Raw genomic sequence first — 18,501 nt, 5'->3', positions numbered from 1 at the left:
GTTTCCAATGGAGATGAGAGTATCTTCTTCATGTTATTTTCATCCATATAATATTCAAACAGAGAAAATCCTAAAAATGCTCTTACAAAATCTTCATTTTTAGAAGTCCTCCATCAATTTAACATTTCAGAGTTCCCTTAAAAACAAATGTTTCTTTAAATCATAGGTCAGAGTTTCCTAGCCTATGATTTTATGCAATACTGGCTAACTTATAGTTACTTCCCTGTTAATCACTGAGAACGGAAAGAGGGATATCAAAATGGGGTACGTGACAGGTACAAGGTGCACGATTCACTAAATTTATTTACTGAATGAAAGTCTGTCTAAAGTGTGAAATTTGAAGAGAATTACGCACTGGGCTCACTGAGAAATCTAGGTTTAACCAATATGATTTAACCAATGGCAGGTTAAGAATTAAGTAAAAAGCCTGTAAACATTTCATCAGTAATGTCCCTCTAGGTTGATCTACTAATCAACATTCTTTGAAACTGATATTTAAACTGCTTTCAATTCATCACTTATTTACAGTGTTATTAATTTCACAATTCCCATGTCTTTACAAAGATAATCTTAATAAAATGTTTTGCTGAAATTGAGATACCTTCTATCACTGGCACTCTTCTCTAGAAATTCTAGTAAATACCTCAAAAAAAAAAAAAAAAGAAGTAAAAGTAGTTTGTCAAGACTTAATAGTTAACTAATGGTGACTTCTGGTTTTCACCATTTCCATTTCTAAATGCTCACTATCTGTTTAATGATCTGTTTTAGAATGTTCATAGTGGGCTACATTCAAGTTTACTGATGTATATAGATCTAGAATCTTTCCTCTTCAGTGTTTCAGAGCATAGGGACATTTGCTTATTTCCTGTCTTCTGGCCTTGGTCTGATAACAATGTTTTAATAAGATAACCAACAGTTGCTCAAGTTCTTTCAAATCTTAGGGTACTTAGGGCATTAGCCTTCGAGAAAAAGCTTACATCTTCTTTGAGATTACTGGTTAAGGCACCAAGAAGGGCACAGTGATAGATAGTAATAACTAGCATTTCTTTAGAACTTATAGCTTACAAGTGTTTTCAAAAGCTGTTGTCGTGTTTCTCAAACACATATTCGATGAATGGATAGTTTAGGATTATTTGGGGGGTTTTGTAGGAAGTACACTAGATACTAGGAGTAGAGGGAGGCAAAAAAATACGTCTTCCAAAAAAAAAAATCTCTCCAGGTGACTGAAATTCATCTAGATTTGGGAACCACTGATACAGTAAAATGAAGACAAGTCCTGGGCACTCTTTTCAGCACTTGAACTGCCTTCATAATGGAAAGTTGTGAGTCAAAATGAACATGGTAAGCTCTAATCAACTGAAATTGATATTTATTGAGAATTACTTACATCAAAGACACTGAGTAGAGGCTTTACCTTACTAGAGAAGCAAAAACGGGGAAGAGAAAATCTCTGACTTCAAAAAAACCCCCAATACTTCAGAGGAAAGACTTGTAAACAAACACACAATTATAATATAATGCTAGAAAACAGAGAGAAGAGACTTCAGCATTTCTGACAGGAAGTTAAGGTATGCATAGAAGACATGATCATGGATTTCATTCTTACCAAATGAATGGGTATCTACCTAGTAGATGAATGGTAAGATACATGAGCAAGGGAAGAGAAAAGGTCATTCCTAGCAAAGAACCCATATAAACACTTACAGAACTTGAAGAGATCTGTTTGTCTTGAGTAAATGGGGGAGAATCAAAAGAAGTATCTGCAACTGGGAAGACAGGCCAGAAGTCTGTGAATGACCCTGAGCTAAGCTGTGTGCTGTATGGACGCCATTCTGCTGAATGACATAATTAGGGTTCTGAGTTTTAGAACAATTACCCTGGAAGAATAAGTGATGAAAATAGGACTAAACTGAAAGCGGTGAGATAGTTCAGAGACTATTATAAATAGTTCAGGCAAGAGAAAAGAAAGACTTGACTAAAGCAGTGGCACCTGGGATTAAGAGGTGGGAAAAGATTAGATATATTTAGGAATTAGAAAAAACATGATATTTGTTTAGTTTAAGTGTTCAGAGAGGCCTTTCTGGACTATCCTATCATGATATACCCTGCTGGAGCCATTATTCCTCCTCACACAATCTAGTTCATAGCAATCATCAAAACACATAATTATAACAATTATGAATCTGTTTGCTTATTTTCCATTTACCTCAATTGACTCTCAGCAGGGGCAACCTCCCATTTATTGATTTATTTATGTACATCAACATCTAGCACAGCAAATGGCACATGGCAGTTATCAATAAACAACCTGTTGGTTGAATAAATAGGAAGGAGAGTGAGGAAAAAAAGTAGTTGTGAACCACCAGCTTTCTTGTTCAAGTGTCTGGGCAAATGATGATGTTAGGATGCAAAACTATGGCAGGAAGAAAAGGTCTGAGCAAGAGGATTAAGCAAGGGGGAAAGATGGAGCAACGAATTGAGAGGTTATCGTACACAATTACAGCACGACCCCAGTCAAGAAGTAACGAGAAGCTGACCCAGGATGACTGCCAGCAGGAGTGCAGAGGATTTTAGAGATACTATAGGGGGAGAAGCTATGAAATTTGACAAACCTACACACAGGAGCAAGGGGAAAGGATTATTATTCTGAAAGTTCAAACAGAAATGACTTAAAAATGGCAGTATAGTTTACTGACTTGAAGTCAGCTGAACTCACATTCTGTCTTGGGAAGGGTGCATGTGAGAGGAAGCTGAGTTTGTTTCACAAATACTGAATTTAAAGTCCCAGAAAAACACTGAGATAAAAATGTCAATCACGTAGCTGGAAATACAAGTTTACAAAACGCAAGGAAAGGTATGGTTTGAGTTTAAAAACACTGTTGATCATTCCCTAAAGTGACAGTTAAAACTGAGTAGGAGAGATTCCAGAAGGAAGAGACATATATGTGTATATGATCCAACATAAAAAGAATCAAATGTCATGAAAACAAAATAGAAAAGAAAAACTGAAGAACTGTTTCAGATTAAAAGACACTGAAGAGGCGTGAAAACAAAAAGCAGAGCATAATTCTGGACGGGATGCTGTGCCAGAAAAAAATTGTTATAAAAAGATATCATTCGGACAACTGACAAAAATGGATAAAAGTATTATTATCAATGTTGTCCTGAATTTGATAAGTGTACTGTGGTTATATAAGAGAATATTCTTACTCCTAGAAAATAAACCTTGAAGAGGCAAGAGTATATGATGCATTCAGTCTACTGAACTATTCAGAAAAAAAATAATGTGTGGGGTGAGGGGAGAGAAAGAGAGAGAGAGAATAAAAATGATAAAACAAATGTAGCAAAATGTTAAAAAGGGGTGAATTTAGATAAAAGATATAAAGGAATTCTTTGCATCATTCTTGTAGCTTTTGTGTACACATGAAATTTGAAATAAGAAGTTAAAAAAGAGTAAGGACTAAGACAGAATGCTGGAGCACAGCTTTGATTTTATAAGATCAACAGTCAATTGATCTCCTGAGAGTGACGGCCATTGAGAGTTATTCAGGGTTGAGGAGAGAAGAGGTTTAAATCGGTAGGTATGAAAACAGCCTTCTCTACATCAATTGTTCCACCTAAACAACAAAATATGCTGATAACTCTAGTCTATTACTGTATAAAGATGTTCTATACCATGGACTTGCAGGCTAACAATATTGGCATCCATCATTAATTCTCCTGATATAGAGTAAATATCCTTTTTGGCCACAGAAGCCACCAGCCCTTCTTTGAGAAAAAAAGGCTGACAGAAAAGAATATCTAATTGCTTTGTGTATGTGTGTATTTTGACTCGCTGCACAAAAATATTCAAGATACATTCTTTTGAAAAAAATTTATTTTCCAAGTTTCATGAGGTTTTTCTTTCCCATCTGGAAAATAATGGGAATATTAGAGACTTTAGTTTATAATATGTTTGAGAACATGAATGCAGAATGGTTCAATTATAAATACAACACACATCTCTGAATTTATTCATAATTAAATAAGATGTGGCAAAAAAAAAAAAAGATACATTCTTTTGAAGTGGAGGAGAATAGGTGTATCACTTCAGAACTAGCAGTGCCATTTAAGCCCAATTATAGGCAACAAATTATCCATGAATGGTTAAAGGACACCCTGGGCCATTGTTTCTGGTGGGGCAAGGAATGTCAGATCAGACCAATACCTAATAAAGAAAAAGGAAGATAGATGAGAGGTGGATAAAACAAAATCCATACATTGTGATCCGAATGTGGGTGCTTCCTATCGGTTCCTTTCAAAGGTTTGTGTCTAGACTGAGAAGGAACAGATATTTTTCACCTCAGCAATAAATTTCTTAATGCTTTCATGTACACTACATTATGTACTACTATTTCCAAAGCCTTTATTAGGAAAGGAATAGAGTCAATTGTGGTAACTTAGGATGTAATGAGACCAGCTTGAGATATCCTATATAAGTGGACAAATATATGTCAGATGGAACAGCAGCTTAAAAACCAAGAGAAATTTGAGAACATGGGGCTAGACTATTTCAATATAAATGAAACAAACCAATAGGCAAATAGAACATTTTAGAATAAGAGAAATCAAGTAACAAAAGATAATTTTATAAACTCTGAAAAATCATTAGAGTAGCTTATAATTAGAGTATTTTGCAAATTTTCAAGGAAAAAAATCAAATACTAAAAATTATTTAAGAAGCACGAATTTATGGTATATTTTTTCTTCATAAAGAGGTATGTCATAAAGAGGTATGTCAAAAGAATACCTCTTTCATAAAGAGGTATGTCAAAAGAATAACAATATAGGATTGAGAATCAAGAATTTCTGCATTCAAGTAACAATTATGATGTGATTACTTTATGTAATCATGAAAACTAAGAATAATATGAATAAAATTATCACAGAATTTACTAAGTAAACAAAGTTTAAGTACAGTACTATAGCTTTTATTTCAAATCTCAACATCCTTTATCCCATTAAGTTTATATTGAAAATGACACAAACATTTACTTGCCTGCTGAAGAAGCAAGGCAAGATTAAAAAACCGGATAAACAAAGATAAAACAGTATAAGAATATGACAAAAGGTAGAATAAAAGCATGTCAGAACTGTTCTACTCTTGGGGATAAAGCACTGAATGGAAATTTAGGACAGCTGGCTGCTATATCAAGCTTTAAACTAGCCCAGTATAACATAAAACTCAATCTACTCACTAGATCTATTCCCCCTTACTTTGGTCTTCTAAGAGAAAAAATGAGGACAAAATTCTATTATTACCAGAGAAGTTGTAGGGATTGAAAACATAATTTAAATAATTATGAAAGCATAATTTAAGTAATATTCATTTAAAAATACTTAACAAACTGAAAAAACTATTCTGAATACATCAAACCATAGTTTAAAAAAAAATTAAAACTATAACTGAAAAAAAAAGCTATTAAAATTAATTCTGGATTACAAGCTAACACTTTAGATTCAAACATAGGTCTCTTCTGTAGGATCCCACAGATGTAACAGTGTATTCAAATTTATTCTAGTCACCCTGATTGAGTTTAAAAATTTCCCCTTTGTGGCAGAGAGAATCCTCAGAGTGCTTACAGAGATTCAAAGCAACAGAATAAGAGGTAATAACTGTTCCTGTTCATGAAAGCTGGGTATTTGTTACTTACTATTAAATGAATTGTTGGACTTGAATTGGGACATACACAGGTCTTTTATATGCCTGAGAAAAGTCCATTTTTTTGTAGAAAATTAAAGTCCTTCAGCAAAAAGCCTTTTTCATTCAAGTTTGAAAGCGGCATACTACTTCCTTACATTTCTCTTTATAATAACACAGGTTGTTTGATCATTAAATGAAGCATTTGATAAAGTAAAACTTTCAACAAAATGAAAAAGTTGAGATTAGTTATACCTGACTAGAAAATTGTGTATAGACATGTCTTGGACTTTACTTAAGCATGATTCACAGAAATCACAATGCATGTAAAGATTGAAATACATCTGTTTATTCTGATTTTGACACAAAGGAAACCAGAATCACACACCTGAGTATTAAAAACTCAACCTCTGAAAAATAAAATAATACTTTTCCTTGGGTTTCAGTATATACAAAAAATATACATGATATGCCCAAAATATTCTTAGGCAATCTATACCCAAAAAAAATTCAGTGGAGGGACTTCCCTGGTGGTCCAGTGGCTAGGACTCTGCACTCCCAATGCCGTGGGCCTGGGTTCGATCCCTGGTTGGGGAACTAGATCCCACATGCTGCAACTAAAGACCCCACATGCCACAACTAAAGATTCCGCATGCTGCAACTACAAGGTCCCATGTGCTGCAACTAAGACCCGATGCAGCCAAATAAATAAATATTTTTTTTAAAATCCAGTGGATATTTAAAAAATATATAGTGTCTTTTTCAAATAATAGTCCTAAATACTAGGTTTTTATTTTGAAACAAACAAAAAACAGGAAAAGTGAACTGCAGAGATTAAAAAAAATACACTCAAAAACAGCTTGGGTTCACCATTCCCTTTACATGGTAACTTAACCAGTGTATCAACTCCTTTGAGCTGTTGTTACATTACAGATAATTTCAGAATCAAAAGGGACTTTAGACTCATCAAGCTACTCACTTGATACTTTGATGCTTACAAACACAATCCTATTGAATGCCTGGCCAGCTGATGCCTGCACACTTCTAATGATGAAGAATATACTTGATGTCAAGGCATTTTGAAAGTCCCTATTAGAAAGTTTATCTTTACCCTTTTTTGTAATGTTTACTCAGTGGTCCCAATTCTACTACTTTAGGCCTGACCACGTGAGAAAAGTACACTTTAAATATCTGTAGACAGTTATAATCTGACACTGTAGGACATTTTCTAATCTTTTGAATATGTTTGGTCATTTTCCTCTTAAGACCTTTGGTTTAGAGCTTGGGTGCCCAGACCCAGCATGATTCTATAAATAAGATAATCACCAATCACATTCTAGATATAACTTCTATTACTGTAGAATAGTATCTCCATATTAAAATCTTCCAAGCCTATACAGACATACCTCCTTTTATTGTGCTTTTGCTTTACTGAACTTCGCACATGCTGCATTTTTTACAAATTGAAGGTTTGTGGCATCAAGCAAGTCTATCAGTGCCATTTTCCCAACATTTGCTCACTTAGTATCTGTGTCATATTTTGGCAATTCTCACAATATTTCAAACTTCTTCATTATTATTATTATTATGGTGATCTGGGATCAGTGATTTTTGATGTTACTAATGTAATTGTTTGGGGGTGCCATGAACCATGCCTATATAAGATAGCAAACTATTTATAATGTTCTCTGAACTATCTTCCTGTTATCAGTTTAGCATTACTTTCATTCCTCATTCTTCTGGGGTAATTGTTCTAAAACTGAGAACTCTGATCATGTCATTCAACAGAATGGCATCCAGACTGCATAGCTTAGCATTTAAGGTCATGTACAGATTTCCTGCCTATCCTCCCAGGCTCTCTCCCTCTCCTTGGGCCTCCCTATTCCCTGAGACACAACAATACTGAAATTAGGCCAATCGGTACCCCTACAATGGCCTCCAAAGTGTTTAAGTGAAAGGAAGTGTCACACATTTCTCATTTTAAATCAAAAGCTAGAAATGATTAAGCTTAGCGAGGAAGGCATGTTGAAAGTCAATATAGCCTGAAAGCTAGGCCTCTTGTGCTTAACAGTTAGCCAAGTTGTGGATGCAAAGGAAAAGTTCTTGAAGGAAATTAAAAGTGCTACTCCAGTGAACACAGGAATGAAGAAAGCAAAACAGCCTTACTGCTGATATGAAGCAAGTTTTAGTGGTCTGGATAGAAGACCAAACCAGCCACAACGCTCCCTGAAGCCAGGCCTAATCCAGAGAAAGGCCCTAAGTCTCTTCAATTTTTTGAAAGCTAAGAGAGGTAAGGAAGCTGCAGAAGAAAAGTTTGAACCTTGAAGAGACTGGTTCATGGGATCATGAAATTTAAGGAAAGAAGTCATCTCCATAACATAAAACTTAAACACAAGGTGAAGCAGCAAGTGATGATGTAGAAGCTGTAACAAGTTATCCACAAGATCTAGCTAAGATAATTAATGAAGATGCCTACAATAAACAAGTTATCAATGTAGATGGAACAGCCTTCTATTGGAAGAAGATGCCATCTAGGGCTTTCATAGCTAGAGAGGAGAAGTCAATGCCTGGTTTCAAATCTTCAAAGGACAGTCTGACTCTCTTGTTAGGGGCTAATGAAGCTGGTAACTTTAAGTTGATGCCAATGTTCATTTACCGTTCTGAAAATCCTAGGGCCCTAAGAATTGTGCTAAATCTACTCTACTTGTGTTCTATAAGTGGAACAACAAAGCCTGGATGACAGCACATCTGTTTACAACATGGTTTTACTGAATACTTTAAGCCCACTGTTGAGACCTACTGCTCAAAAAACAAAAAAGATTCCTTTCAAAATATTACTGCTCAATGACAATGTATTTAGTTAACCAACAGCTCTGAGGATAGATGTACAATGAAATGAATGTTGTTTTCATGCCTGCTAACACATTGATTCTGCAGCCCATGGATCAAGGAGTAATTTCGACTTTCAAGTCTTATTATTTAAGAAATATCTTTAATTTTTTCATATGAACCATAGATTTGATATGTTTGGTTAAAAAAAATCCTGCTGTAAGATGAATAATGTTTGAGGATCTAATGTATAACACAGTGACAACAGTTGATAACACTGTAGCGTATAACTGAAATTTGTTATGAGAGACCTTAAATCCATAAATGTTCCCACCAAAAAAAAAAAAAAGGTAAGTATGTGAGGTGGTGGATGTGTCAATTAACTCCATGAGGGGAGAACCCTTTCACAATGTATGTGTATATCAAATCATCACATTGTACACTTTCAATACCTTACAATTTAATTTGTCAATTACACCTTAATAAAGCTGGGGGAAAAAAACCCTATGAAGATTCGAGAAGCCACCACATCAGTAAGAAGTTTAAGTATCCACTGGTCAGAGGACTGCCAGGGCTTCCCCTCCAAAATAAAGGATAAATGATTGCATCTTGCTTATACCTCCACCAAGAAAGAAGGTCAATAATCCCTGGTTCCAGTAATGGGTACCTGAGACACATTCCTATCTCTCACAACCTGTGTTGCACAGTGGGTAATAAGAATATTTCTGGAAGCCACTGATACTCAGAAATGGCTAGCAATAATTTAACTGTAAACAGAAGTGACTGCAAACCACTTAATCCAAATACATCCCTAACTCACTTACCCTTTCCAGGATCCCAAAAGGCCTGTGCTACTCCCATACCACCCAACACAAGAGAAAGTTAGAGTGTAGATTAAGCAGAAAAAAATCTTGCTGGTATTTTTATTTGGATGCCATTAAATGTACAGTTAACTTAATAGTGAGCAAGATAAAATAAAATTTGTTCTCTATCTACACCATACCCCAAAATGAACTCTGGACGGATGAAAGGTATTAACATGAAAAATATAACTACAGAAATTCATGCGGAAGAGTAAACGTACAAGAGTAGGCACAAGCATAGCCACAGCAATTCTGAAAAAGAATCTTAGAGTCAGCTGGTCAAGTTTCACTAAAAGTCTTTTGAAATTATTGACATGAATTGTAATAAGTTTATAGAGTAATTAAGGAAAAATTAAATTGTGGGGATATCTAGAATCCTACTTTTTTGAAATCATCTAGCAACATTATAACCCTAAGCATGGGGATTTTCTCCTTTACTTTAATATTGTAGCTCAAAAAACAGATAAGTACATTTAGCTGTTTTAGGCATTTTATTAAAGTCCAAGCTTATTTTGAGTTTTAGATTCCAGACATTATTCTCATTTTTTCAATAAATCCTTGGTCCTATAATGTGCTTTAAAGTTCTGAGCACTAACACTATTTGCTGCTCATAGGTTATTTCTAGTGTGTCTAGAAACATTTTCTTTTTTTTCCTTCTTTGTCCTGATTTTAAAACTGTCCTAATTTTTTAAGGTTGGATGAAAATTAGGCTCCAAATAAGGAAAGTTTTACTATCACTTCAAGGAATTAAGAGCAAAAATTCCATTAGTTAAAGCAGAATTAACTCAGCAAATTTTCCTATAATACCAATAATTTCTATAGAACTACTATGTGCAAGACACTGTTCTAATGTCCTTTACAAACATTAAATGACTGAATTCTCTGTAATTCAGAAGATATTAAAGTATCGCATGGCTTTCAGGATAAATACCCAGTTGCTAGTGTGTGAACAAGTAGGATAAGAAGGATTTTAGATTCAGAGTGTAGGACATTACAGAGCTTAGTATAAGCAGCCAATTTTAAGGTCACATTTACTATTCTTCTCTCTCCAAACTCACAACCACATACCAAGTTAGCAAGTTATGAAATTTTGCGTGAATATAAGTTCTGGTTTACTTATTCTTTCTTTTAAAGCTTGTTAGTTGGTCCATAAATATTATTCTAGAGCCATTACTAAATATATTACATTCAAAAACAACAACAAGGAGCTAAGTAAATCTTTAGTGGACATGATATAGATTTATAAACAGAAGGATTATACATAATAAAAGACAATTTTAAGATAGGTTGCAACAGCATGCTAATAAAAGCAGCTGGTTTATAAATGTTTAATTTTATATTAAGATCTTTAGAATTAGACATACTTTCACATTATAGAAAAGATTTCTTCATTATTACATTTATTAGAATTTCTCCATGAGTCAAGTTTATAAGGTTGATGTGAATTCAGAAGTATAACAATTTGGACCATTCTAAAAGATTTTGACATTCTAGAGGATTAGCAATAGTTTAATTATGTGAAAACTTGCTTGAATTATTAGTTCCATGTATTGCTTAAACCACAAATTAATCTGTAATCTTCATTTAACAATTAAAAGACCCACTGAGATTATCTTCAAAGTTTATTTTCAAAGTTTACCAGTATGGGAAAGGTACATGAAAACTTTTCTGTACTATTTTAGCAACTTTTCTGTCTGAAAGTATTTCAAAATAAAAAGTTAAAAAAAAAAAGGTAACCACTCTGTTTACTCTGCATGTAGTTGAACCACTAAAATACATTGTTTGATGAGGTAATGATATTTACTTTAATACTCATCAGTGATTTTCCTTTTAACTAGGTTATTAAATATATTTTCTATTGATTAATTAAAGACAAATTACTCTCTCTCTTCCCCTCCCTCCAACAGACATGAACCAGAAAATATAGGTTTTTGAAAAATAAACTGGGGAGTATACAATGGTACAATCACCTTGGAGTTGTCCGGCAGGTTCTTTTAAAGTAAAACATTCATCTACTCGATGATTAGCAGTTCCACTCCTAGGTATTTATCCAAGAGAAACAGAAACATATACCCACAAAGAGACTTGTATAAAAATGTTCATAGCAGCTTTATTCATGATAGCGCCAAACTGAAAACAAACTAAACGTCCATTGACAAGTGAATGAATAAACAAACTGTGGTATATTTATGCCCAGCAACAGTAAGAAATGAACTTCTGATACAACATAAAATGGATGAAAACATATAATGTTGAGTGAAAGAAGCTAGACACAAAAGGGTACATACTGTACAATTCCATTTATTTTTAGTCCATGAAGAACAAGCTAAGCTATGGTGAGAGAAATCACAAAGTGTTTGCCTCTTGATGGGTGGTAGTTCAGACTGACCAAAGGGGTATAAGGAAACTCTTCTCTATCTTGTTTCAATATATGCAATTTTTACATATGTAAATTATTACATATAAATTACACTTCAACTGAAATGAAAATTAAACTTCTATTAAAAAATATATTCTAAAAGAAAGAGTAACAGGAACAAAAATCGAAGAGTCTTAACATTTCTATTTTCAGGATGCTTACCTGTCTAAGAGCTGATCATGTTTTTCTAGAGCATTCTTTTCAGCCATCACTGCTCGGTCCTTTTCAGCCACAGCATTATCCCTTGCTTCTCGGAGGTTTCTAAAGTGTAAATGTACACTTCAGTTATTCCGACTACACAAGTATCCATCTTTTAAAGACTCATAAATGGACTTGCTTGGAATTGGACTAACTGATAATCTCGGGGACACCCTAAGGGTTGGTGTCCCACAGTGTATATTATACAAATACGCCTGGCTTGGTGAGTTTCTCTAGCAGCACACAGCAGTGTAGGTACAAACATGGTCTACTCTCTAAATGTCATATTACCTTTTTCCACAATTATTCTCCACAAGGGTCGAAGGGAAGGTAGGGTAAACAGCTGTATTTATAGCAACTCATTTAATTCTTACCATAATCTAATGAGGTAGGTATAATTACCAACATATTATCCACAAGAGAGCTGAGGTTTTGAGAAGTTAATAAATGCAATATAAAATGTTATAATGAGGGATACAGAGATCACAGGAATCCAAATGGAAATGAAGTTTGGGACAAAAGCAGGAAAACAGCTAAACTGATAGACCCTGGGTCTCACATGGAGAGGAAGGAAAGAGAAGGGAACACAGAAGGACTGAGATTAGGAGAAAGTAAGGGACAAAGGACTTGAAGTCCTGATAAAATAACTAACTAACAGATTAAGTGGAAGTGGCTGCACAGGCAAGATGGAAAACTAGAGATTGCTGTCGGAGAACAGTGATTCAGAGGTAGAGTAGTGTCTTCAGCCCTGGAATTTTAGTTCATAAGATGCAGGGTGTGACATTAGAGTAGCTATATGAAAGAGCTGAGATGAAGGTCAATACTCATGCAGGGCTTAAGGAAGTATGAGGTCAGACTATGAGTCATCCACTTACAGTGCTGGTGACAGCAGGAACTGAAATTGACAGAACGATACATTGAATGACAGTTAAGGGGAATGTCCAAAAGGTGGAAGGTAACAATAGTGAGTAATTAAGACTGATACAGACAGATATGGGCCCTCAAAGATCAAATCCTGTTTGTTTTTTAATCAAAGTGGAAGTTTGAATCAAGAAAAATACCAACAGTAACTCTTCTTTCAGAGAGTCACTTAATTTATTTTGAAAATCCTCTTCTCTAACAGAGTTATAACATAAATAAATTTGGAGTATAACATAAATGATTGTGCTCACTTAGTCCCTACAAATCCTTGATGTTATACTTTCTAAGCTGCTTTACAGCTGAATAAACTGAAGTTTAGAGGGCTTAAGTCCCTAGGCCCAAGTCACACAGCCGAAGTGTTAAAGCCATAATTTGAGTCCAGCTATGTCTCACTCCAATGTGAGTGTTTTTTACATCACATCAACCTATCTCCCATAAAGAACTGGATTGGATATTAGAATTTGGTTTTTATTACTGATGGAGAATGTCAGTAGGGAGCCATGAAAATCCACACAGTTTGAGTAAATCTATCTAATAACTATTAGATAGAAATATTTAGTGGTCATACTTGCTGTGGCAGTGCTTAGTCATCTTTTGTACAGTGATGCTAACAACAATTTAAAAACTTAGAATATGTCAGCCAATAGAGATTCATCAGTAAAATAGCTTATGAGCCAGAAATAAAATAATTTTAAAAAACTGGAATATAGATAACTCTTATTAAAAAGAAAATAACTTTTGTACACTATTATCTAAGTGCAGATACATTTTAAAGTAGATATCATAAAATAGCAAGTCATTATTTTCTGATATCATCCTGACTGCAAAGACCTTCAGAAATATTCTACTATTCTCAAATTAACTGAAACATGAAATTTTTAATTTTATAGATAGAATGAAATTCTCAAAGTATATTAAACATTTATATATTTTTCATCCCTAGAGGATCTATATATTTTAGTAAACCATCCAAAATTGGTCACAACTTTCATTTCTCAAATACTATAGCCTTATTATTCTATAAGCTATTTCAGTTGCAAAATTCCAAGTAGATACATTTACAGTACGAATTAATCATGAATGCTTAGCTGGCAGATGGCAAAGCTTCAGTCCCTAACTATATATATTTTCTTTACTGCAAAAATGGGCAACAGAAATAAAAGCAAATATGGTAATTAGACTTACCATGGTGATCATTTTGAAATGTATAGAACTATGAAATCACTATGCTGTGGAACAGGAACTAACATAGTATTGTAGGTCATTATACCTCAGAAACAAACAAACAAACTCAGAAATAAAGATCAGATCTGTGGTTACCAGAGGTGGGGATGGGGGGAGGGGGAATTGGATGAAAGGGGTCAAAAGGTACACACTTCCAGTTATAAGGTAAATAAGTACTAGGGATGTCACGCACAACATGATGAAAACAATGAACACTGTTGTATGTTACATACGAAAGGTGTTAAGAGAGTAAATCTTAAAAGTTCTCATCGTGAGGCAAAAAATTTTCTATTTCTTTAATTTTGTATCTCTGTGAGATGATGGATGTTTGCTAAACTTCTTGTGGTCATCACTTCATGATGTATGTAAGTCAAATCATTATGCTGGACGCCTGAAACTATACAGTGCTGTGTGTCAATTGTATTTCAAAACTGGAAGAGAAAGAAAAAAGAAAGAAAGGAAGGATGGAAGGAAGGGGGAAAGGAGGAAAGAAAGGAAGAAAGAAGAAAAAGAAAGAAAGAAAGAAGGGAGGGAGGGAGGGAAGAAAGAAAGGAAGAAACAGAGAAAGAAATAAAACCCAGAATAAACAAACATTAGGGCTTATGAAAGGAGGTGTCATTAGAAGATACCAGGGCATTCACCAGGCTACAATCTACACCATCCGGTTAACTATAATTAGTACTATATTTAGGCATGAACAAAATTCTATGGCCACAAAGAAGAGGAGTTGATTATTTTTAACTGGAGGAACAGATGAGTGAATGATGGGAAGACATGTAAGTTGGGGCTTGAAGGACCAATAAAAAAAGGTAATTCAAAAAGAGAAAAACTGAAATGAATGGAAGAAAGTGCTAGAAGTTGAAGTTTCTACCAGTAGATCCTCTCATAGGTGCTTGCTGATAAGATTTCCGTGTAAACTGTTCTTTTTTTTTTTTATATATAAATGTATTTATTTGTTCATTTATTTTTGGCCGCAATGGGTCTTCGCTGAGGTGCACGGGCTTCTCATTGCCGTAGCTTCTCTTGTTGAGGAGCATGGGCTCTAGGCGTGTGGGCTTTAGTAGCTGTGGCTTGCGGGTTCTAGAGCTCAGGCTCAGTAGTTGTGGCGCATGAGCTTAGTTGCTCCGCAGCATGTGGGATCTTCCTGGACCAGGGCTCGAACCCGTGTGCCCTGCACTGGCAGGCGGATTCTTAGCCACTGTGCCACTGGGGAAGTCCCTGTAAACCGTTCTTATCAGGCAACATGTCTTCCACATCCTGTCACAACCTGCATACTTCAGTAAGAAGCAACACAATTCCTTTTAACATAAAGATTAGAAATACTTCCTTTAATATTATTGACTTTTAATGTTTCAAATTAAGTTTGAGAAAGAGAAACTGAGTGATTCTTCCACTGACGATAACAGTAATAGCAAACACAGAGTACTCACCCTGTGCTAGGAACTTTGCTAGGCAGTGTACATATAAAAACTCTTTTTTTTTTTTTGCAGTACACGGGCCTCTCACTGTTGTGGCCTCTCCCGTTGCGGAGCACAGGCTCCGGACACGCAGGCTCAGAGGCCATGGCTCACGGGCCCAGCAGCTCCGCGGCATGTGGGATCTTCCCGGACCAGGGCATGAACCAGTGTCCCCTGCATCGGCAGGCAGACTCTCAACCACTGCACCACCAGGGAAGCCCATATAATAACTCATTTAATCTTCATGACAACTGCAAAAAGTGTAGGTTGTATCATTATCTCCATTTTACGAATAAGACTGAAACACAGAGAAGTTAAGTATTTGCCTACAACAGTCACGTGGCAAGTAAGCTATGGAGCCCAAATTTGAACCAAAACCATATGGTGCTAGAGTCTATGCTCTCCATCATACTAGGCTGCCTCTCTGAAGAGTCCCCTTGTTTCACAGAAATCTTCTCCTTGGGAAATTTTGTCATTATGAGATTTATATTACATGATTATCTCCTAACACAAGTAGATGTTAAATCAAAAACAATTCTTGGAAGAATTGTGAATATATTATACACTTGTTTGTCTGGCCCATGCTCTTTGAAACTCAGACTGGTTTGAAAAAAAACACTAGATGGATTGATTCCTGTCACAGATAAAACCATAACTGCCATATAACTAATAAACCATCCATTTAAAAATGTTAAATGCATTAGAAAATGTAACAGAAATACAATTACAGAACAAATAACAGGAATTCAAATGTTCTTCAAAAGACAAACTATAAAAATTGACAGCATGAACAAGCTAATGGAGCTAAAGTTTTAAAAGTCCAAACCGAGTATATAATCAAATGTAATCGTAACAGAGAAAGATGCTGGGAGTTGGCCAACATTATAACAAATGTTTTAAAATATAAAAATTCAAATATCTAATCCCTAGAAATGCTTTTTAGAAAGCTAACATTTTGGGCTTCCCTGGTGGCGCAGTGGTTGAGAGTCCACCTGCCGATGCAGGGGACACGGGTTCGTGCCCCGGTCTGGGAGGATCCCACATACCGCGGAACAGCTGGGCCCGTAAGCCATGGCCACTGAGCCTGTGCATCTGGAGCCTGTGCTCTGCAACGGGAGAGGCCACAACAGTGAGAGGCCCTTTTTTTTATAGCTAGTGGGAAGCAGCCGCATAGCACAGGGAGATCAGCTCGGTGCTCTTTGACCACCTAGAGGGGTGGGATAGAGAGGGTGGGAGGGAGGGAGACGCAAGAGGGAAGCGATATGGGAACATATGTACATGTATAACTGGTTCACTTTGTTATAAAGCAGAAACTAACACACCACTGTAAAGCAATTATACTCCAATAAAGATTTAAAAAAAAAAAAGATGGCATGAAATAAAAGAATTCCAAGTGGATTATCTGTTATTATATAATCAATGACTGATAATTTTTCCTTTAATTAACATAGTTGAAAAGTGAATGAATAGGACATGAAAAAAACAACAAAGTACAAATTTTATGTAACAATTTCTTGGGGGAAGTTACGCATTTTAAGAGTGGAAACTTTTTGAGATTACTGTTAAATGAAGACGCTACATTTTCCTATCCTTTTACTTTAGTTGGTGCTCAAGCACATTTTTTTTTCATTTTATAGATATCAAAACTTCAGCCAAAAGTAGATAAATGATTTTTTTAAATTATAAAACAAAGGTAAGCACCAAAATACAAAACACTTTGAAATCCATTAATGTGTTGAGGTTTAACAAGTAGCTGATGGAATAAAATGTAATATATTGAAATGAAACTAGGTGACTCTGGTGGATGGTTAATTGAGGTACTACAAATGTCAGTCACCATGCTTGGTTCTGATCAAATCCATCTCATTATAAATTTTGTGCAGCTTTTCATTTCATCTAAAGCAACAGTCTGATTTCTCAAAAGTAGGAGCAATTCATTCTTCCATTCAACAAATATTTATTGAGCACTTACAACAGACCAGACAGTGGTACCTGGGAATCCAACCGTGAACAACAGAGGAAAGTCCGTACTCACGTGGAGATTGCATTCTAGTAGGAAAGAAACCAAATGTATGTCTGTAGGTCCTAAGTGCTCTGGAGAAAAATGAAGCAGAGAAGGGGCTGACGGGTGTGGGCTAGTAGGTGTGGGAGGAGTGGGGGGCCTTCACAATTTTAAACAGGGTGGTCAAGAAAGATGGGAGAGAGCAGGTGACATCTGAAGATGTGGAGAAAGAGAGGAGACAGGGCTGCAGGGTATCCAGAAGTGGTGGTTAAGCTGTGGGAACTGTAAATACAAAGGACCTGAGGTGGGAAACACGCCACTGTTAAAGGAACAGGAGGCAGTGTGATTGAGTAAGTGAGTAGAACAGAGTAGCAAAATGAGGGTGGGAACGCTGGGCACAGATGAGGTAGCATCACAGGCCATTTTAATCACTTAAACTTTGACAGAGTGAGATGGAGTGTCTTTTTATCTGAGCAGAGGAGTGATCCAATTTGACCTACTGTTTAACAGGAACACAGAAGGAAGCTGGGGGACCACTTAAGTGGCTCTTGCAGTAATCAGAGCAAGAGATAATGATAACTTAGACCAAGGTAGTATTTACTGACGATAAAAGATCAATCAAGAGATAATGATAACTTGGACCAAGGTAGTATTTATTGATGATAAAAGATCAATAAATTCTGAAGACACAATCAAAAGGATCTGCTAATGAATAACACATGGAATATGAAAAAGATGTTGAAGATGACCTCAAGGTTTTTGGCCTGAGCAAGAAGACTAGAGTTGTCCTTAATCACACTGGGTCAGACTGAGGCAGAGCAAGGTTGGAGGGACAGAAGTTTGCATCTGGACATGTTAAATTTAAGACGCTTATTAGATAACCAAGTGGAAATGTCACGGAGGCAGCT

At 35.6% G+C, this 18,501-nt stretch overlaps 1 protein-coding gene across 4 annotated transcripts in view; it reads right to left on the bottom strand.

Moving 5' to 3' along the window:
• The window catches only part of PIBF1 (progesterone immunomodulatory binding factor 1), a 201,140-nt gene that overhangs the window by 124,707 nt on the left and 57,932 nt on the right, over positions 1-18,501 (bottom strand). For all 4 annotated transcript variants that reach the window (XR_003004349.1, XR_003004348.1, XM_024753941.1 and 1 more), the window contains exon 10: positions 11,954-12,052. Coding sequence is in view for 2 of the 4 variants with exons in the window: in XM_024753941.1 (XP_024609709.1) it covers positions 11,954-12,052 (99 nt within the window). In the remaining 2 variants the exon portion in view is untranslated. The remainder of the gene's footprint in view (positions 1-11,953; positions 12,053-18,501) is intronic.

This window comes from Neophocaena asiaeorientalis, unplaced genomic scaffold (genome assembly GCF_003031525.2).
Source record: "Neophocaena asiaeorientalis asiaeorientalis breed wild unplaced genomic scaffold, Neophocaena_asiaeorientalis_V1.1 scaffold212, whole genome shotgun sequence".
Classification (NCBI taxonomy): Eukaryota; Metazoa; Chordata; class Mammalia; order Artiodactyla; family Phocoenidae; genus Neophocaena; species Neophocaena asiaeorientalis.
This window is presented reverse-complemented; position numbering and strand designations above follow the sequence as displayed.